Source organism: Gorilla gorilla, chromosome 14 (genome assembly GCF_029281585.2).
Source record: "Gorilla gorilla gorilla isolate KB3781 chromosome 14, NHGRI_mGorGor1-v2.1_pri, whole genome shotgun sequence".
Taxonomy (NCBI): domain Eukaryota; kingdom Metazoa; phylum Chordata; class Mammalia; order Primates; family Hominidae; genus Gorilla; species Gorilla gorilla.
In genome coordinates, this window is record NC_073238.2 from 74603255 (window position 1) to 74622452 (window position 19198).

The 19198-nt window shown below is 35.0% G+C and overlaps 1 protein-coding gene across 7 annotated transcripts in view; it reads right to left on the reverse strand.

The window, feature by feature from the left end:
* DIAPH3 (diaphanous related formin 3) overlaps positions 1 to 19198 on the reverse strand; it is a 490541-nt gene that overhangs the window by 287134 nt on the left and 184209 nt on the right. For all 7 annotated transcript variants that reach the window (XM_055360754.2, XM_055360755.2, XM_055360758.2 and 4 more), the window contains 3 exons: positions 17482 to 17586; positions 13980 to 14288; positions 13071 to 13185 (listed from right to left, as the gene is read on the reverse strand). In XM_055360754.2, the coding sequence (XP_055216729.2) occupies positions 13071 to 13185; positions 13980 to 14288; positions 17482 to 17586 (529 nt within the window). The remainder of the gene's footprint in view (positions 1 to 13070; positions 13186 to 13979; positions 14289 to 17481; positions 17587 to 19198) is intronic.

Genomic DNA, 19198 nt, shown 5'->3' on the forward strand with positions numbered 1-19198 from the left:
ATGTGAGACATGGAGTCAAAGGAGATCATTTTGGAGCTTTAAGATTTGACTGCCCAGCTGGATTTCAGATTTGCACGGGGCCTGTAGACCCTTTGATTTGGCCAATTTCTCCCATTTGGAATGGGTGTATTTACCCAATGCATGTACCCCCATTGTATCTAGGAAGTAACTAACTTGCTTTTGATTTTACAGGCTCATAGGTGGAAGGAACTTGCCTTGTCTCAGATGAGATTTTGGACTGTGAACTTTTGAGTTAATGCTGAAATGAGTTAAGACTTTGGGAGACTGTTGGGAAGACATGATTTGTTTTGAAATGTGAGGACGTGATATTTGGGAGGGACCAGGGGCGGAATGATATGGTTTGGCTGTATCTCCACCCAAATCTTATCTTGAATTGTAACTCTCATAATCCCCACGTGTTGTGGGAGGGACCCAGTGAGAGGTAATCGAATCATGGGGGTGGGTTTTTCCCATGCTGTTCTCATGATAGTGAATAAGTCTCACAAGATCTGATGGTTTTATAAAGGTCAGTTCCCCTTCACATGCTCTCTTGCCTGCCACCATGTAAGATGGGCTTTTGCTCCTCCTTTGCCTGTGCCATGATTGTGGGTCCTCCCCAGCCATGTGGAACTCTGAGGCCATTAAACCTCTTTTTCTTTATAAATACCCAGTCTCAGGTATGTCTTTATTAGCAGCATGAGAACAGACAATTACAGTTACCACGCAGAAGCTGACACAAACTGCCGTTTTTCTTGCTATTAGTACTGAAAAACTGCCGAATCTGCAAAAGTATTTAATGAAAACACAAATAACTGGTCAATTTTAAAATGTATTTATGTATATACAGATACAGAAGATACAAAATGAAGTAAAATAAAACTTGGGAAAGTAAAATATTCAGAAAAAGCCTAACTTTAAAATAGAAAAACATAAAATCTCTAAATTTAGGCTAATACCCCTCATTTAAAAACAAACACAATTATCCCATTGGCTATTTTAGCTCTCCTGGGTTTAATTTTATGCTAGGGAAACAGAAAGCCAAACTGTCCCACTGTGACCTGTGAAACCCTGAAAAATAATTGGTTCTCTAATGAAAAAGAAAAGAAGATTAAAGGAGAAAGAAGAGCCCTGCTTCAGGAAGAATGAGTCTAAGGTAATATGATGATAGAAGAGTGGACTGGAAAATGACTAAGCCAACAATTAAATTAAAATAAATTGCTTATTTTGTGTGAAATGTCGCTGCAATAGATCTTTTGATAAATGTGATTTCCCTCAGTGATAAAATCTTTCCAATTAAAATAAACTTTATATACTGTATTTTTAATTATCCATTTAAATATGCAATTATAATAACATATATTTTCCATGCTGTGATAAAATTATATATATTCATATCCATTATTAGGTCTGTGTAACATTTGAACTAGGAAAAGGTCTCTATTGCCAGAGTCTCTATCACATGAACAGAAATATTCAAGTAAAAATATGTTGTGAAACATCATAAAACAAGAGTAACAATCTGTGTTTTAAAATAAAAACTTTAAGATAAGGAAACTCAGTTTATCAACAGGCAATGTAGACATTGTTATCTTTTAAAAGTTAATAATGTATAAATCTTTTCTCTAGATTAGAACTAGTTTCTCTTTCAATCTTAAATAGTAGTGAGAGTCACAAAAAATGTTTTTAAATGCCAATGGCTCTTTAGGTTTATAGAAAGTATTTCCAGGTTTAAAAACATATATGAAATAAAAACATATATAATTTAATTATTTCCCAGAAAAAAATGAAGTTAGTAGTATATATTGCAAACTGCAAAATATATAATACACTATGATACTTGATGCACATTAATTAAATATAATATTTTGAAAAAGAAGGGGAAAAAATCTTTCCTGGTACTTAAGAAAACACAATATAAGAATTTTTCCTAAAAATCTAGAAAGGCATTTTTGGCTGTGGTGACAAAACCATATGTTAATGTGACTTGATATAGATCTAAACTTCAATAAACTTTTTTTTTTTTTTTTTTTTTTTTTTTTTGAGATAGAGTCTCGCTCCTATTGCCCAGGCTGGAGAGCAATGGCACAATCTCGGCTCACTGCAACCTCCACCTCCCGGGTTCAAGCGATTATCCTGCCTCAGCCTCCCAAATACTTGGGATTACAGGCATCCGCCATCATACCCTGCTAATTTTTGTATTTTTGGTAGAGATGGGGTTTTACCATGTTGACCAGGCTGGTTTCAAATTCCTGACCTCAGGTGCTCCACCCACCTCAGCCTCCCAAAGTGCGGAGATTACAGGTGTGAGCCACTGCACCCAGTCTTCAATAAACCTTTTGTGAATAGAATAAATGATTTAAGAAGTTGAGTCAAAATGCCCCAGGACTCCTAAAATGGCATTCCTATAAAAGGAATGCAAGCTAAAAGAAAGTGACATAACACAAATATGTTCCTTTAACTGTGAAATAAGCAATTTTATGGCATAGAGTTGTTCCACAGCCTCTGCTGCCAAAGATATCAATGTCCTAATTTCTGGACCCAGTGAATATTTTACCTCACATGGAAAAAAGGAACTTTGCACATGTGATCAAGGTTAAGGATTCTGAGATGGGGAAGAGCAGAATGGATTACCCAGGTGGGCCCAATTTAAGCCCATGTGAGTCTTTAAAAGAACCTTTTGTAACTTAGGTCAGAGTTGGAGAAGGAGATGGAATCATGGAAGCCAGGCGAGAGAGATCTAACAAAATGACTTGCTCGCTATTGCTGGCTTTGATGACACAGGAAGGAGGCCACAAGCTGAGGAATGTGGGTGGCCTCTAGCAACTGGAAAAGGCAAGGAAACACATTCTTCTCCAGAGCATCAAGAACACGATCCTGTTGATTTTAGATTAGTGAGACCCATACTGGACTTATATAGAATTAGAAGATGATAAATTTGCATTTCTAAAGTTGCTAAAGCTGCTAAATGTGTTATAGCAGCAATAGAAAACTAATACAAAGGCCATTTGTGAGCATAATGATTCTTCCTGTCTCTAGCTAAGCTAAGCTGAAATTGAAGGGAAAACTAGGAAAAAATAGATGAGAAGCTAACCTAGAGTTCTCACATCACTGGGATATTGAATTAACCAATTCTAGGACCACCAACCACCAGACTTCTTGTTTTAATCATTCCCTGCAGGCAAATTTCCTCAATGATTCACAAGAAAAGACTGATTTATATACACTAATACAGAATGTAAAATTCTAAGGTTTTTTTCCAATCACAGATTTGGGGGGCTATAAGTCATATTCTGAGTTGAATAATTTTCACTTCAAGAGTTCTGTCCTCCTCATCTATTACCTGTGAAGCTAGTAGGGAAGTATAAATATTCACTTCATTTAAGCTAAAAACTAAAGACATTTCTTTATGTGTTTCCTTAATAATTTGTCACCAGTTTAGGAAACAAGTATTTAGTTGAACCATGTGAAGGTTGCGATTGTCAAAATGGTATAATGGCATATGGTTCACTCAACTAATTTCTATTAGCTTGCACCACACAAATGGAGGAGGAAAAAAGGAGTAATCCATTCCTAAAAAATTATCACTCTTCCAAACCTTCTGCTAGCAATCTATGAAACTAAAAACATTAAGAGTTATCACGCCTCCTGCAAACCCTTGGGAGAATTTAGCCATACGCTTTATCTGGCACTCTTATTTGCCTATCAAATAAAGGTTCTCTATGCCTTAATTCAACCCAGTTCCATAATTATATTGAGCCATCTCTACCATCCTCACTAATCTCTGAAAATGTAAATAACTGTCAAAAATAATGAATTATTAGCAAAAACAAGTAATATTTTATGAGACTGAATGAGCTTTTCAAGATCACCCCCAAAGTCACCAGTTCTATGCTCTAAAACTGAATCACAACAAGAAAAGCAGTTTAGAATCTCAGCTTTCAAATCTCATAAAATTACAAATATTATTAGGCCCCAGTTCCATAAATGAGTCATCAACTGAAAGGAAAAAAGTCATGGAAAAAAAAAATCAGCAAATAAAAACGAGCTTTATATTTATTCCTGATTCAACAAATCCCTGTCTCGAGAAACTTAATGAAGCACTTGACATTTAAGACATACATAAAAATGAAACTAGATATACAGAATAATCTATTATTATTTTCTAAAGTTAATGGTATGAACTAGTGTTACAGTAGTCTCCATAAGTGGCTATTAACATAGGTCAGTTAACACAGTAGTTTCATGATTTAGAAAGTTTCACTTGAAAGCAAGGCTACAGTGAACATAGGCCATTTAACTTGTTACATTGTGGAAGATTCAGAGATGATACACAAAACTTTACAAGTTGAAATGAGTTCTGTATTCTCAACATTTAAGTTCAGCTAACATTTCCTGAGCAACTACAATGAGCTGGGCACTGCAAAAGATGCTTTACAATATGCATTATATAATCCTCACAATAACCTCATGATATGGGTATTATGTCCCCCATTTTATAGAGGAAAGAAACTACGCTGTAAAAGCCAGGGTCACACACTTGTAGGGTGGACTCCACAACATCCCTCACTTCGCGTGTATATTACACAGCATGGTGTTAGTATTTACAGCTCAAATACTTACAGAAGTGAATAGAGGTACGAAATGATGAAAGATGGTCTTAATAAAAAATGGCAAGTTTTTAAAGCCTTTAATATGAATTGTGGAATGAGGGTGAACTGCTGTGGGGCAGTGGTAAGGTGGCAGGAGATGAGAGGAAAATTATTTTAAATCAAAGCAGAGCACTTTAAATAAAACATAATAGGATTTCTTTTAATCAGAGAAGCAGCATGGCATAGCACAAAGAGCAATGGCTTTAGACTCGGATCTGTATTCCATTCAGAGGGGCTGCTTCTTTTAGCTGAAATTCACCGAAGAATGTAACTTTCTTATATATAAATGTATACAATATCTGCCTTGATTCTTTCACATAAATGTTTCTGGGAGCAAATAAAGTAACATAAGCAAACATTTGACTAGTAAAAAATACATCAATAATATGTTGTTTTATTATCTAATTAATGAGTTTCACATTTTGTCCAGATTTGACCTAAGTATACTTTTATTAATAAATGCATTAGAGTAGTCTGCTAAAGTGAGATTCAAAAATGGACAGTCTGATGTTGAAACTGCCTTAAAACATTATTCTAAGTTGGATGAAATATTTCATTACATGTATTGGTTCTTTGAATTTAAAAAAAGAAAAAAAGGCAACATAAATTTAAATAGGCAGCAGTTAAGCTGAGGCTCAGGCCCAGGTCTTTGATGTTACTTCACTCTCACCACTGCACAAATGAGAGAGTCTAAATTAATTCTTAACCTTTTTTGCCAAAGACCCCATTGACAGTCAAAGAAGTGGACCCTTTCTCAAAATAGTATTTTAAATGCATAAACAAAAATACATAGGATTTCAAAGGAAGTAAATTATACTTGAATGCAGCTATCAAAATGCATTAAACAGCAGTTTATGAAATAGTAATACACATGTGAGGAAGCAATGTAGATGTGCTGCTCAGATCTCCATTTAGGAAGAACTTTCCATTCAGCTGCAAGGAGTGCATTTAGCTGACAGGCTTCAAGTTGTTAGCACCTTTAGAATCCTCCTTAGCTTTTGAGTCCAGGCCACACTCCTCCTAGGCAGCCCCCAGCCAATGGCTGAGCCTGGCACAGGTAGTAAGGACTGCCATTAGGACCCAACGAGGGACTCCCCTCACAGGCATCATTTGTTCCAGAGCTCCTTCCTGGCTAGACTGGCTGAGAATTTATCAGGTTTACACCATGGTCTAAGGTTTTTCCCGCCCGGTCTTGCAACCTGACCCTTAAAAAAAAACACATTTACACTCCAGCATCTCTGTGTCTGCTTCCAGGTGGAAGCAATCAACAAAATCTGCTTCTTTATTAACGAATTAAATAACAAGATCTAGTTGCAGGTCTAATAACTACCTTAATTTTGAAATACTGATCATTTTAAATGATATTTCAACTTAACTAAAATAATTCTAATGTATTTTGAAAGTATATGTGAATTGTACTCATGGAAACTTAATAGGTACTGCTATGTTTGTTACCTATAATTGAAGAAAAAGCTAAATTTCAATTAGAGGTTAAAGTATGTGATTTTTTTTCTTATTCAACTTCAGACCCCAGAATTCTATTTGCAGACCCCAAGTTAAGAATCCTGGGATAAAGTGTCTGATTTTGAAACATCCATTCTTTTAAGATACAGAGATGCACTTAGACAAGTGAAAGCTGTGGTAACAAAAGGTCTCTAACCTGGCTTACCTACTCAGATGCCAACGAACATGTGAAAGCTTCTATTAAATGCACAGAATACATTATAAGATCATATGCCCAAATGATTTAACCTTGAGGGACAAGAACAGCTTATCTAAACACATGAATGCATAATCACCTAAAAATCTAAATTGTGAAATTCAAGATTCTAAAATATATAATAAAGTTATTTTTATACAGATTTTTCTAAGAATATACTATACTGTTTAACATCAAAATGCTACATAGAATTTACTACTTACTATATTATACCATTTATTTGCTATACTATTTATTTAATACCAAATTGCTATATAGCATTTAATCTAGCAAGAAGTCCTCTGTATCTACTTCTGACTCTCCTATCTTGACCCTATTCTCCTCCTGTGTTCCAAGGATGGTATCAGGTTACCATTCTAACTCTAGGTGATTCCATCTCTTCTAGCCAGGCAAACAGTGTATGTAATGGGGGGGAGGGGAAGGGGGAGAACAGGTAAGTGAATAGCTAGATTTACAAATTTTTGTTCTTAAATAGAGACAGGGTCTCACTCTATCACCCAATCTCTACTTTTGTAGAGACAGGTCTCAATACATTGCCCAGGCTGGTCATGAACTCCTGGCCTCAAGCAATCCTCCTGTCTTGGCCTCCCAAAGCGCTGAGATTAGAGGCATGAGCCATTGTGCCCAGCCTCAAAATATTATTAATGCCCTAACATTACAATAGTGCATTCAGAAGGATAAGCCTCATTTAAATTTCCAGGTGAATAATAACAAGCACTAATTTGAGTCAGAGTCTTGAATGACAGAACATGATGCAGACAAGGCAAAGAACTGCCTAAAATAGGGAAGTGAACTTTAAGCAATCGGAGGGCAACTGGAATTGCCCTGGTGAAATGGAGAGTAAGGCAGAAGACAGAGAAAATGGAAGATAAATTCTGAGACAAAAGGCGTGAGATAACAACAATGAAATGTAACAACTTTATAATTTTGTTAAGGGATGATAGCTACAGACACACCACTAAGAACTTGCTACCAAGATTAAAATATCAAGGTCAACTTGTAATATGGAAAAGAAACAGTATCCTCCAATCTACCATTCGTCAAGTGACTCCAGTCAAATCCATTACCCTAATATCTTTCCTTTCTCCAGTAGAAGTAGGAAAGGAGAAAAAAGAAGGAAAAAGCTATGTGTATGTACATACACACACCAATACACATACACCCTAGTTTCCTCTCTTTCTGTTTGTAACATCTGTACAGTATGCAAGAAACATGTCTATTTATAGGGATTCAAAACAGACATGTTTTTTGTATACTGTACAGATGTTACAATGCATAAATTTCTACCACACTATACCAAAGATATGCTGTAACTAAGCATTTAACCAAAGCATTAGGTGGACTTGCAAGTCTTCCTTGGCTCCAAGCTAAATAAATCCACTTTCTTTAGCCTCTCTCTTTAGTTCCCATTTCGCTAAAGCTTTCAAAATAAATTTCCATTTCTTCCGCACCCCAACAGAGAATATACTATAACTGGTAACAATAAGATCCTTTAATGGGAAGATAAGATATTCTTGACCCATTTCATAATTTCCTTAAGTCTTTACTACTTTTGAGATTCAGCCACAGACAAGAACCAAATGATATGTCCCTAGAGAAATATTTCATTCTCTACTGACTTTCTCCCCAATCTTTCCAAATTAGTATTTGTGAAATATTCTGTTCTTTTCAGGAAACTTTACTATCTATAAAACACGTTACATTTATTTTGGCATCATCTCTTTATTAGCATGCATTACAAAAAAACATATTTCTATGTGTTCACCTTAATGTAGCCTTGTGAGGTAGCTTAAAAAATTTTATACACATTTGTTTGTACAGAGGAATAAATTATGTTTCAAACACAATGCAACATCTTGAACACCACTAAGTTGCTGGGATAATCCACGTTTATCACCTACTTCCTCAATTCTTTGTCCACTGAACTATGATGTCAGAAATCTAAGCTTGATTTGTTTTTAAGTGGATAATCCATTAACTGTTTCCATATGCCATAACTATTCAGTTGAGAAATAATTTATAAACCAATTTATGGGCCCTATCTGGCAAAAATGACACACCTGTTATAAAATATGATTACTTCAGAAAGCTAAAAATTGTGGGACCACATTTTCATAATAAATTAGTCTAAGTGAATTAGACTATTCATATACTTTCAGAAAGTCCTTTAATCCCTATTAAGTTAACAGTTTGTGAATAATGAAAGTAGTTAATATTAATTTTACTTGACAAATCCAACACCAATAACCTGTTAGTATACTCTAATACATTTTCCAACAGCCTGTAAAAATTAACCAACGGATGCTTCCAATCTGGTAAAAAAAAAAAAATACATAGGTCATTAGCATTATTTTGATGATACCAAATGTTCAATATATGAATATTATGATTAAATTTCAGAGAGATAGATAAACAATCTTCTTTTATAACCTTGTTAAGTCTTAACAGAAGCTGAATTTAGTAAAATGTCAGTCTTTTCTAAAATCAAAATCAGCATTTGTTATTCCACTCCTTGTTATTATGCTTCAACTAAGAACTTGACTGAGTTTCATCAGGAATGTAAAAGCAACATGGGTATGGGAAGCACACCTGCCTTATTCATGCTGGTATCTCCAATGTCAAGCACGAGGCACAACACGCAATATGCACCCAATAAATAGTTGTTGAGTGGAACAGTGGTAGCCAATAAGAAAAAGTGGAAGGTATGAAAGAGGAGGTATGAGAAAAAGAAAAAAGATAATCTGGAAAAGTGCTTATATACATTTCCAGAATAATTTAAAATACAGAAAGCTAAGATGTCTCCCAAAAACTTACAACAGAGAGAATCAAGAAAACTGAAGTGAGCTACTTAACAGCAAAATAAAGTGTAAAAGAAAATGATGTAAGTGAATCAGGAAAAAATTACTGATTTTTCACAGGAAAAGGATTAGAGAGGGTTCCTATTCCTCTACAGATACGGCACAAGGTACTTTCCCACAGAAGCGTTGTTGTAAATGGTCGCAAAGATTAGTTTAAAAAGCAGAATAGGTAAGATCTAATTGGAAAAAAAAAAAAAGTAGGAATGTAATAAAAGGCAACAGGAATTAAGAGGAAAGAGCCAAGCCCTTACCAAGAATATCTTGGTAATATGTAAATGTAGGTAGGGTTGGATAGTATCACAAGAAGCCAGAATTGTTTTGCCATCAGGAGACCAGGAGAAAAGATCTCAGCTGAGATACACTAAAGATTAAACAAGATAATATGAAGAGAACCCAGCTGAGGCACTGATATATCACGTATGCGCAATATCTGATATAGATATTAGCTCCTTTTCCAACTCTAAGTGTATTAGACCTGTAAATCCCAGTAGTCTAAACATTAGAAGTCCTGAAAACCTAAAGTAGTGTCTACCATAAGAAAAAAGCCCCACTTACTTGACAACAAATAAAGCCTACATGACAGAAAACTTCAAGGATCTCTTTAAATGATTGGATTCAGTTCCTTTGTTCTTACTACCTAATTTGAATGCTTGGGAAGCACAAAGGATTGGCATCTATCATTTAAATGCCTGGGATGGAATGTCCATCTTTGTAATCAAAGAAATAGCCTCGGTTCTCAGTCCAAACAGTTACTACTGCAATGAAAAACAGAGATGCACCATTTCTCTAAAAAACCCACTATTCTTCAGTAATTACCATCCTTCCCTACCTAGCTGTGATGAAAATCAGCCAGCAGCCAATGCCTCTACCTCCTGCACTGGCTTGCAAAAGGGTGGAAAGACAAACGGATTTTCACCTTGGAGTGAACAATACATAAGTGACCAGGTTTACTTTTGTTTGGGGGTTTGCCTGTTTTTGTTTTTTTGTTTTTTTGAGACATAGTCTTACTCTGTTGCCCAGACTGGAGTGCAGTGGCGTGATCCTGGCTCGCTGCAACCTCTGCCTCCCAGGTTCAAGCGATTCTCATGCCTCAGCCTCCGGAGTAGCTGGGACTACAGGTGTGCACCACCATGCCTGGCTATTTTTTTTTTTTTAATTTTTTTAGTAGAAATGAGGGTCTCATCATGTTGGCCAGGCTGGTCTCAAACTCCTGGCCTCAAATGATCCACCCACCTCGACCTCCCAAAATGCTGAGATTACAGGCGGGAGCCATTGCACCTGGCCATAGTTTTGAATTCTGCAGCAATTACAAAATTGATTCAAACAAAGTATGTTGGACTCAGGGAGATACGTGAATGTAACATTTGGACCCAATGCCTCAGCAGCCAGGCCATGAATAAAGAGACCACATGAAGCAACCTGTCTACTTGACCAGTCTTGTCTAAGCTCTCTGGACATCTTTCTCTTTCCTTCCTTTCTGATCTTTCCTATTAAATGTCTATATAAAATCCTGTTTCTCTGAACGTAGCAATGACTGGCCTTTCCTATAAAATACTCTGAAGTGTTTTACATGTAAATACACATTTTAATTGTCATATATTCTCCTTGATTGCCAGATGACCAGTAATGCCAAAAAGCACTCTTAGGACTCCTCAAATAATGCTTTCTAGGAATTATTCTTTAAAATGAAGTCCCAAAAAAATAGTCACCTTTACAGCTCATCTCTGCTTACCACTGAGAAATGTTAGCAGGGCTCGGAGTCACAACCCTGGGCTTCCCCACCCTTTGTGTTCCCCCTGGAAATGTCATCTACTGTCACAGAAAAAAAAGAAAGCAGCATTTGAGTTGAATTGAGACAGAAGGTATCATAGTCCTCTGCCAGCCTCTAAGTCAAGTAAAGAGATTCCAGGCCAAAGGACCAGCAGTACAAAGGCAGAGAGAGATGGAAATATGGAGTATGCAAAAAATGATCACCTTTTCACCTTAATCTTTCTAACTAGTATTAGATAGAGCAAATACATCATTTTTTTATTCAACCTTGAGTCTCAAGGCTAAAGTTAGATGACTTAAGAATTTTTTAAAGGTCCAATTATTTCATTTAGGGCTAACACTACAGCTAAATTAAAGACATGCTAACAAGTTTCCCTTTTGAGCCTCATTAATTAAGAAAGTAATCAGAGTAAGGAGAAAAAGAGAGTAGCTGTATGGCAGAATTACTTAAATAGTTTTTAGGTACCACCATTTGTACCTACTAGGAAAGCAAAAGGAAAACTAATCAACTCCAGATTATGAAATCTGAAATTCTGAAGTGTTTTACATGTAAATACAAATTTTAACTGCCATATATTTTCCTTGATTGCCAGAAGAGTACACTAATCTTATTTGAAGAAAATTTTGATCCTCCATAATCAAAAGGTAAAATTAAAATCTTATTCACAAATTTACTAGGGTGAGCTTGCTGAGAAAATTCTCCCTGTGTTCAAAGACCAAAAATATACCATTTTTAATACTTTAGTCAGGATAAATGGTACTCAAAAATATGTGTTAACTGTTTTTATCAAATTCTAGAAAACTACCTTAATTTACAATTACCTTTTAGAGTTTCTAATTTACATTAATAATTTCTTAATTTACAATTACCTTTTAGAAAGAGATTCTAATCTTTCAGAAACTCATTCAAAGGAATACTAATACATTTTAAAAATATCTGCCAACATTCTTTGGCTGCTGTGCTCAAGTTAAACAGATACATAAAGCATCTAGCATGGTGCCTGGCTAACAGTCAACATTTAGGAAGTCAACTCAACCCTCTACACAAAGGTCTCTGACCTGTATCCATCCAGTACAATCTCTCCCTGCCACCTCTTCCTTTGTTCTATGAGCCCAGGGATATAGGTGGCATAAGTCTATAGTGAAAAATTTCTTTTTGAAAATTAAAAGGTAATGATTGATCTAAGTGTTTTGCACTACAGTCCTAAAATGTAAGTTTTATATAATACTTAAAAATTCCGTGTGGATATCAGTCTTGAAATGTAAGTAGCAGGCCCACGAAATTGGATGAAATAAGTTCAATTTTCAGACTTATGTAATACCTAAACAATTTTTTAAAAATCACACTGCACAGGTAAAACCTATCACAAAACATTTTGGAAAATGAATGCCATTGCTTTTAATGAAAAGATCATATAACCTACTCAGATACTTCTCTTCCAAGCTAACTTTGAAGACATTATAAATCTGATATTCTTATCCCATGTGACTCATAGCAATTAATTGAATTATGTGATAGTCACTGTAATTTTTTTTGGATTATACTTTAAGTTCTGGGATACATGTGCAGAACATGCAGGTTTGTTACATAGGTATACACGTGCCATGGTGGTTTGCTGCACCCACCAACCCGTCATCTACGTTGGGTATTTCTCCTAATGCTATCCCTCTCCTAGCTCCCCTAGTCACTGTAATATTAAAGGGTAGTAAAATTCTAACTACAATAAAGCACACATTTTGTTTTTCTATTTTTCAAACTAAAGGACCTTCTCATGCCAAAACTGTCACTGAAAATATCCTCTTTCACAAAAGTCTAATTTATCCCAATGGAATATCTTCAAAAATAATATCATATAGAAAATTTAATAATCAAAATTTTATATTAACCTTTTGCATTTTTAAAACAGAATTTACTTTTTAAGCACTTTATTTCATTATACCATTTATTTGCCCATTAGAAATGTAAAAATAACATGTACAGGATTCATAAAATAACGTTTTCTGAAAATTGGTATATAAAAAGTATATGTTAAAATTCTAAAATCAAATTAATAAATAAGATGTTAAACTTACCTTTTTGTTGGCAACAAAATGTATTCTCAAGTTTACAAAGCAAATCCACGTTTTCATACTTATTTTCATTTACTTTTATCCAGAAACAGTTTTCAGTCATTTCATGAGGTCTGATCTACAATCAGAGAGGAGACTGATTCATAAATAGGTGAGTGTTTCACCTGTCCCAAGTCAAGCACTATGCATACACTGAGTATCATAGCTGTCAGCAGATATTTATAAAGTCGTATCTGTAAGATTTTTCCCTGAAGTGTGTTCAATAAGATACAAGTTCTGCAGGATGTTAAGGTCTTATTACGAAGAAAAGGCTTCCATGATCCAATAGTTGAGGATTTGAAATACGATTTAATTAGCTTTTTCTCTATTGCATTTCTCATAGTCTCTAATAATCTTCACCTGCACTATACATTTTGGCGGCCAGGATACATTATACAGCATTTTCCACGTTTCTGTTACCATGAAACCATTTTTCTGCAGGATTCTGAATTCTTAAGATCTGACTAGATATTAGCTTCTGACAACTAGTTAACACTTTCCCAACATCTATCAATAGAGAAAATTTCCTAAGAACACCATCATTTTTTTTTGAGAAACACTTCATAAACATAGGATTCACTGCAATAATGTTTAATTATCAATTTAATTACAAATTGCATTCCACTGGAACAACATCAACTCTCACTGTATTTATAAAGCAGAAAGTCTTAGTCAATATGAAAGGGATTTGTCCCAATACTTTAAAAAAAAAAGCTATTTTATTGTCACTTTGATTAGTGACATTAGAAATTATGTATATATAAATTAAATTATGTAGGTATAAATTAAATCTCATTAGAAATTATGTATATATAAATCCAAAATTAGATTTAGATCTAAGTAAAAGTATTTTCCTCTATTAATTTCTTTTACCTTTAACCAATTCAATCTTCTCATGCTGATTTCAGGTTTAAATTCTTTCTTTGGTTTCAACCCAAATGGCAGGATTGGTAGAGGAGGAGAATTTTGTCCTCCAAGGAATCCCAGGGGAGGTGGTGGAGGCACAGGACCACCGAATGGCATCCGCATTCCTGGAAGTGGAGGAGGTGGTGGGGGAGGAGGTGGAGGCGGCACCCCTCCACCAGAAGGCAGTGGAGGCGGAGGAGGAAGTGCTGAGTGGCCAGTTCCACCTTCTTTAGAGGGAGGCAAAGGAATATTACAATCAGCTGGCAAGGCACCAAACTGGAAAAAAAAAACAATAAGAGACATAACTAAGAACATATCTACAAAACATGTAAATATGCACTTTACTCAAAAATAAGGTATTCATTTAAACCAAAAATAATTACATATCAGTAATTTCATAAGGTTTAACCAAAAATCAAAATTCCAACAATTTTTCTTCTAATTTAAGAATATAATTACAGCTTTTTTTCCTCATGAAAACATAATTGCCAGAAGTATAATTCCCTGTTTTGAGGTAGTTATGACCATCTAGGTAGAAATGTCCAGGAGGGAAATGGGTATGTGGATCTAGAAGATTTGAAAATCAGTAGTCTCTGGAGAACAGTTGAAGCCAGGGAAGCAGAGAAGTTCACTCATAGTATGGAGAGAATATGTAGCATGACAAAGGGTCTATGCACAGAGTTCTATGGAGCGCAAGCATTTAAGTGATAAGTAAGAAATAAGATTTCAACAAAAGAACTTAAATGGTATTGCCACATCATGCCTTTGCTCAAATCTTCTCAATGGTGTCCTAAAGGACTTGAGAAAACAACAACAACAACAACAAACTAAAATTCTTCGTAGGACCTATATAAGTATATCATGATCTGGTCCCTGCTATCTGGTCTTGTAGGTGACTTTCTTCTAATTCTGTGTATGTGCCAACCTCATGCTAATTTCAGGGCCCTTGTACATGCTGGTCCCTCTGCCTGGAACATTCTCTTCACCTGACCATCTCCTACTAGCCTCTTCAGTCTGAGCTAACAGGTCCCTTCCTTGGGAAAGCCTTATCTGACCACTCATTTTACACTGATAGCACCTTGTACATTTCAATAGCTCTTATCAAAAGTGAGAATTTATTTAAGGAATCATTAGCATTTATCTCTTTGACCAATCATAAGCTGATGAGGTAAGTGACTATCTTGTATTATTTACTGCTCTTTCCCCAGCACCTAAAGCAGTGACTGGTGCATGACAGCTATGGAAGAAATGCGTAGGATAAACGCATGAAAGACAAGAAGAGAAAAAGCCAACTGGGCACAGGGTCAAAAACTATGAATGAAGAGAGCACCATCTAAAAGACTGCTTTGCAGAATCAAATGCCACAGAGAAGCAAGGTAAAATCAGGGGTGAAAAAAGAACCGCCTGTGTCCACTGGTCACTTTTGTCCTCATGTTTCCATGGCATAATAAGAATTTAACAGATGCATTTCGATGGATACAAAGAAGACATTCTGGGTTAATAAATAACTTTTGTAATATGATTAGCTTCTTGAAATTACAAACTTCAATTCTAACTACCTTTAACATTTAATAAATGTTACATAATTTTGAATTTTCATGGCACAATTATGAAAAATAGACCATGTATAAAAGCTCGAAATCAATGACGTCTGAAATCATGACAAAGAAAACAGTGTTATAAAAGAATTTGAGGCCACAAATCAAAAGCATGCCTTATCAAAACCATTAAGTATAAAGAAGAACCAGTTCAGTGTTACTCTGGGTTGCTGTGATCAAAGACGATACTTCCTTTTGAACGTATTTAATAATTAACTATCAATGTCTTAAAGATATGGCTGAATTTCTGCTCTAGAATAGTTCATTTGATAAAGTGTGAAGACTGACTTGAAGATATGGTTTGGGAGGCCAGACACTGTGACTATCTTGCTCATCACTATGTCTCTCCAGCACCTAAACTACCTGGTTGTGAAGAGACTACAGGAGCAAAGGAATTAAATCACAGATAACAGAACATATTTTATTCATACTCTTCATAGTCAGCATAGCTTTGAACAAAAAGAAGGATCTTAAGATAAATGCCCACATTTCATAAGAAATAAACCAGAATCCAAAGAAAGAATTTGCCAGTTGTTCAAACATGAATATGGTGGCCAATATTAAGTATCTAATTCTAGGTTTTCTTCTCATAGCCATAAACATGGGTCATCACTGTATACAATTTAAAACAATTCAGGAGATTCCTTGATTTAATTTCACTTTCAAAACATACACTTATTCCCATTTTATGTAAAAGCACTATGCAGCAATAACTTATTCAAAAATGGTGGATACGTTTTTTATAAACTGGAATTTTCTGGAGATTTACAAACAAACCTTCAACTGAACATAATTAAAAAGAAAAGAAAGTTCTTAAATTTACGTTACCCCAGACCAAGAAAAACTTGTTATAAATATTTCAGCCACTGTCTGTAACTCAGTCTGAAGTACAGACACAATCAAATGTTTCTTTCAATATGAGAGACAAGGAACCATATGGGAAACATAAAAAAAAAATTCAATAAAATGTGATACTCCCCTCTTGCAGCACTAAAGAAAGAAGATGAATGAGAATAATTTTCTTGTAGATAAGAGATTTTAATTTTTTTCTAAAATTGAATACTAACAGATAGCTATCTCTTAAGGTATCTCCAGACAGCCTCAGCAACAAAACTATCCACTAAGCATTTAAAAGAAAACAAAATTGCCAGTAAGATAGGATATAGTATACCTGAGACTATTTCAACATAACTGTAAATTAAGATGAAAGGAAAATAGCAAAACTATACTTATTGCTCATCATCCTGTACGTAAATCTACATGAAGAAATTTAGCTATGAATATTCTACCTCCTTACTTACATCCACATAAAGCATGCAGATGACGTATTTCTTGCTATCTAAATGTTTTATGTGTAGAGGGTGCATGGGAGCTATCTGCTTCATAATCCAGATTTACTCTCTTTTTTGTCATGTTTTAAATCTGTTTACTTTGGAAATTGAAAAATTATCAGAAAATGTTCTCATTCAGCTAGAGGTTATCTTTTACTGCAAGGGACCCCTAGGCTGAAGGTTTTAAAAAATAAATAGCTTGAGCAATAATTTCTTGCAGTGGGATAAAGATCAGTGATGAATAACAAATCTGAGAGTAAAAGATTTTCTTACTCTTTATGCTGAATTACTTAGGAAACATGTGACATTAGGAACAAAACCCTAACAAAACATAAGAAAGCAGATTAATTAGTAAAAGCTTAGATATACATACATATAGAAAAAAATGACAAAAAAATAGCAAAACACAGTACAAATAATGCTATAAAAATATACAAGCAAAATTAAAGTTTAAACATTTTGATGCTATGAAGATATAACATAACCTTTGCTCCCTCACTGTGTTTTTAATACCCAAATTCACTCAGAGTGGAATTTTACCTGAGACTTAAAAGCTTGTAGCTCTGCTTGAAGCTCATTAATCTTTGCCTCTTTTTTCTGCAATTCAGCCTGAGTTTCTTGGTGGTCGGTAAACTCTTTTTCAAACTGAAACAAATTAAAAATAATAACAAAAACAGGAAGATGAAAATGAAAAGCACTATTCTTCTTATAGAAATATGACTCGAATGATCTGCCGGTAGAACACAAATTCCTGAACTGGTTTCATGAAAGGAGTGATAGAGTTTTGAAAAGTCACTTACAGTCTTTCTCTAGGCCCCTCCAGGTCCCAACCAAAATCGTTCATTCACAAGGGGGCAGAAAAAGGCCATAGACAAGTCTGTGACCTTCTCTCTGCAGAGTAAACTGGCCACAGTTATCTGCAACCTTGGCATTTTTCTTCAAAGTCTCTAAATATTATTGTGGCTTTGTGTAAAATAATAGAGAGCAAAGCATTGTACAAATTCCTTGCATCTTCCACCTGCAAAAACTTATTCTTGAAACTTATCTGAAGTATATCAACATGATTTAGAGGATTTCATTTTAATATTTTTTATTACTAAACAACTCCATTCTATTCAGTTTCTAACTTTTTTTCTTATAACAACATAATATCTCCTGATATCTTTGGGAAAGTAACGGTAAATTAATTTTTCAAAGTCCCTAGTGAAATACCTTCTGGAAAAAAAAAGGAAACAATAAAATTTGGTGAATCCAGTGAATTTTCTATAATAATTTATATATCCACTCATCACCAGTTCTCATCTTACATTCAAACACATTCAACTTTGCCATTATTATGACTAAAAACCTCCTTTTTGCTCACAAACACAAGCATTTGACTTTCTTAAGAAAAATAAAAAAAAAATCAATCAAAAAAATGCAACTATCTCACAAATGTGGCCTCCACATTTTAAATACACTCAAACCTCAATTAGGAAAATAACAACAATGTAGAACTCCACCGTTTACAAAGGGTTTTATTTTTACTTAGTTTATAAAGGGAATCTTACTTTGTCCTTAACAACACTAAGAGGCAGTTGCTAGTCCCTCATAGCTAGTAAAAGATGTGAGATTAAAAAGCCAGATTCCCCGCCTTCAGAGTCTAAGTTCAAATGAAACTATGCCACCTCCCTGCAATTAATGTTTAGATAATGCTTTACGGTTTTACTTAACAGACTATTTTTTGGAGCAGTTTTAGGTTCACGGCAAAACTGAGCAGAAAATAGAGATTTTCCACATACCCCCAACCCTACACATGCATTCTCTCTCCCCATACTTTACAGCTTTTAAAGCATAAAAAGAAGCATTCTTAAATTTCATTACAAAAACTCTGTGAAATAAGAAATACTGCTTTAATTCCCATTTTACAGGGAAGGAAGGTAAATTTCAGACTACTGATTCTCTCAGTCTCAACCTGTGTTCCTTTATTAAAATAACAAAAACTAATAGGTAAAAACTGTCCAAATGTCCTTCAGTTGACCTAAGCCACAGCAACACTACCATTCCCCACAACTACTACGGCTCCTACAAACCCCTCTTACCGTTAAATAATTAAAAAGATTCTAAGCCTATATCTAATCAAATTACTAACTACAAAACAAGCCATGCATGAGTCTCAGAGGTCCGCCCACCTTCTCCTGTCACCCAGTGCTTCCCCCTAAGGACTTGCTAAATCAATTGCCTTCACACCTCCCTTGCATAGTTTACCTCTCTGTAC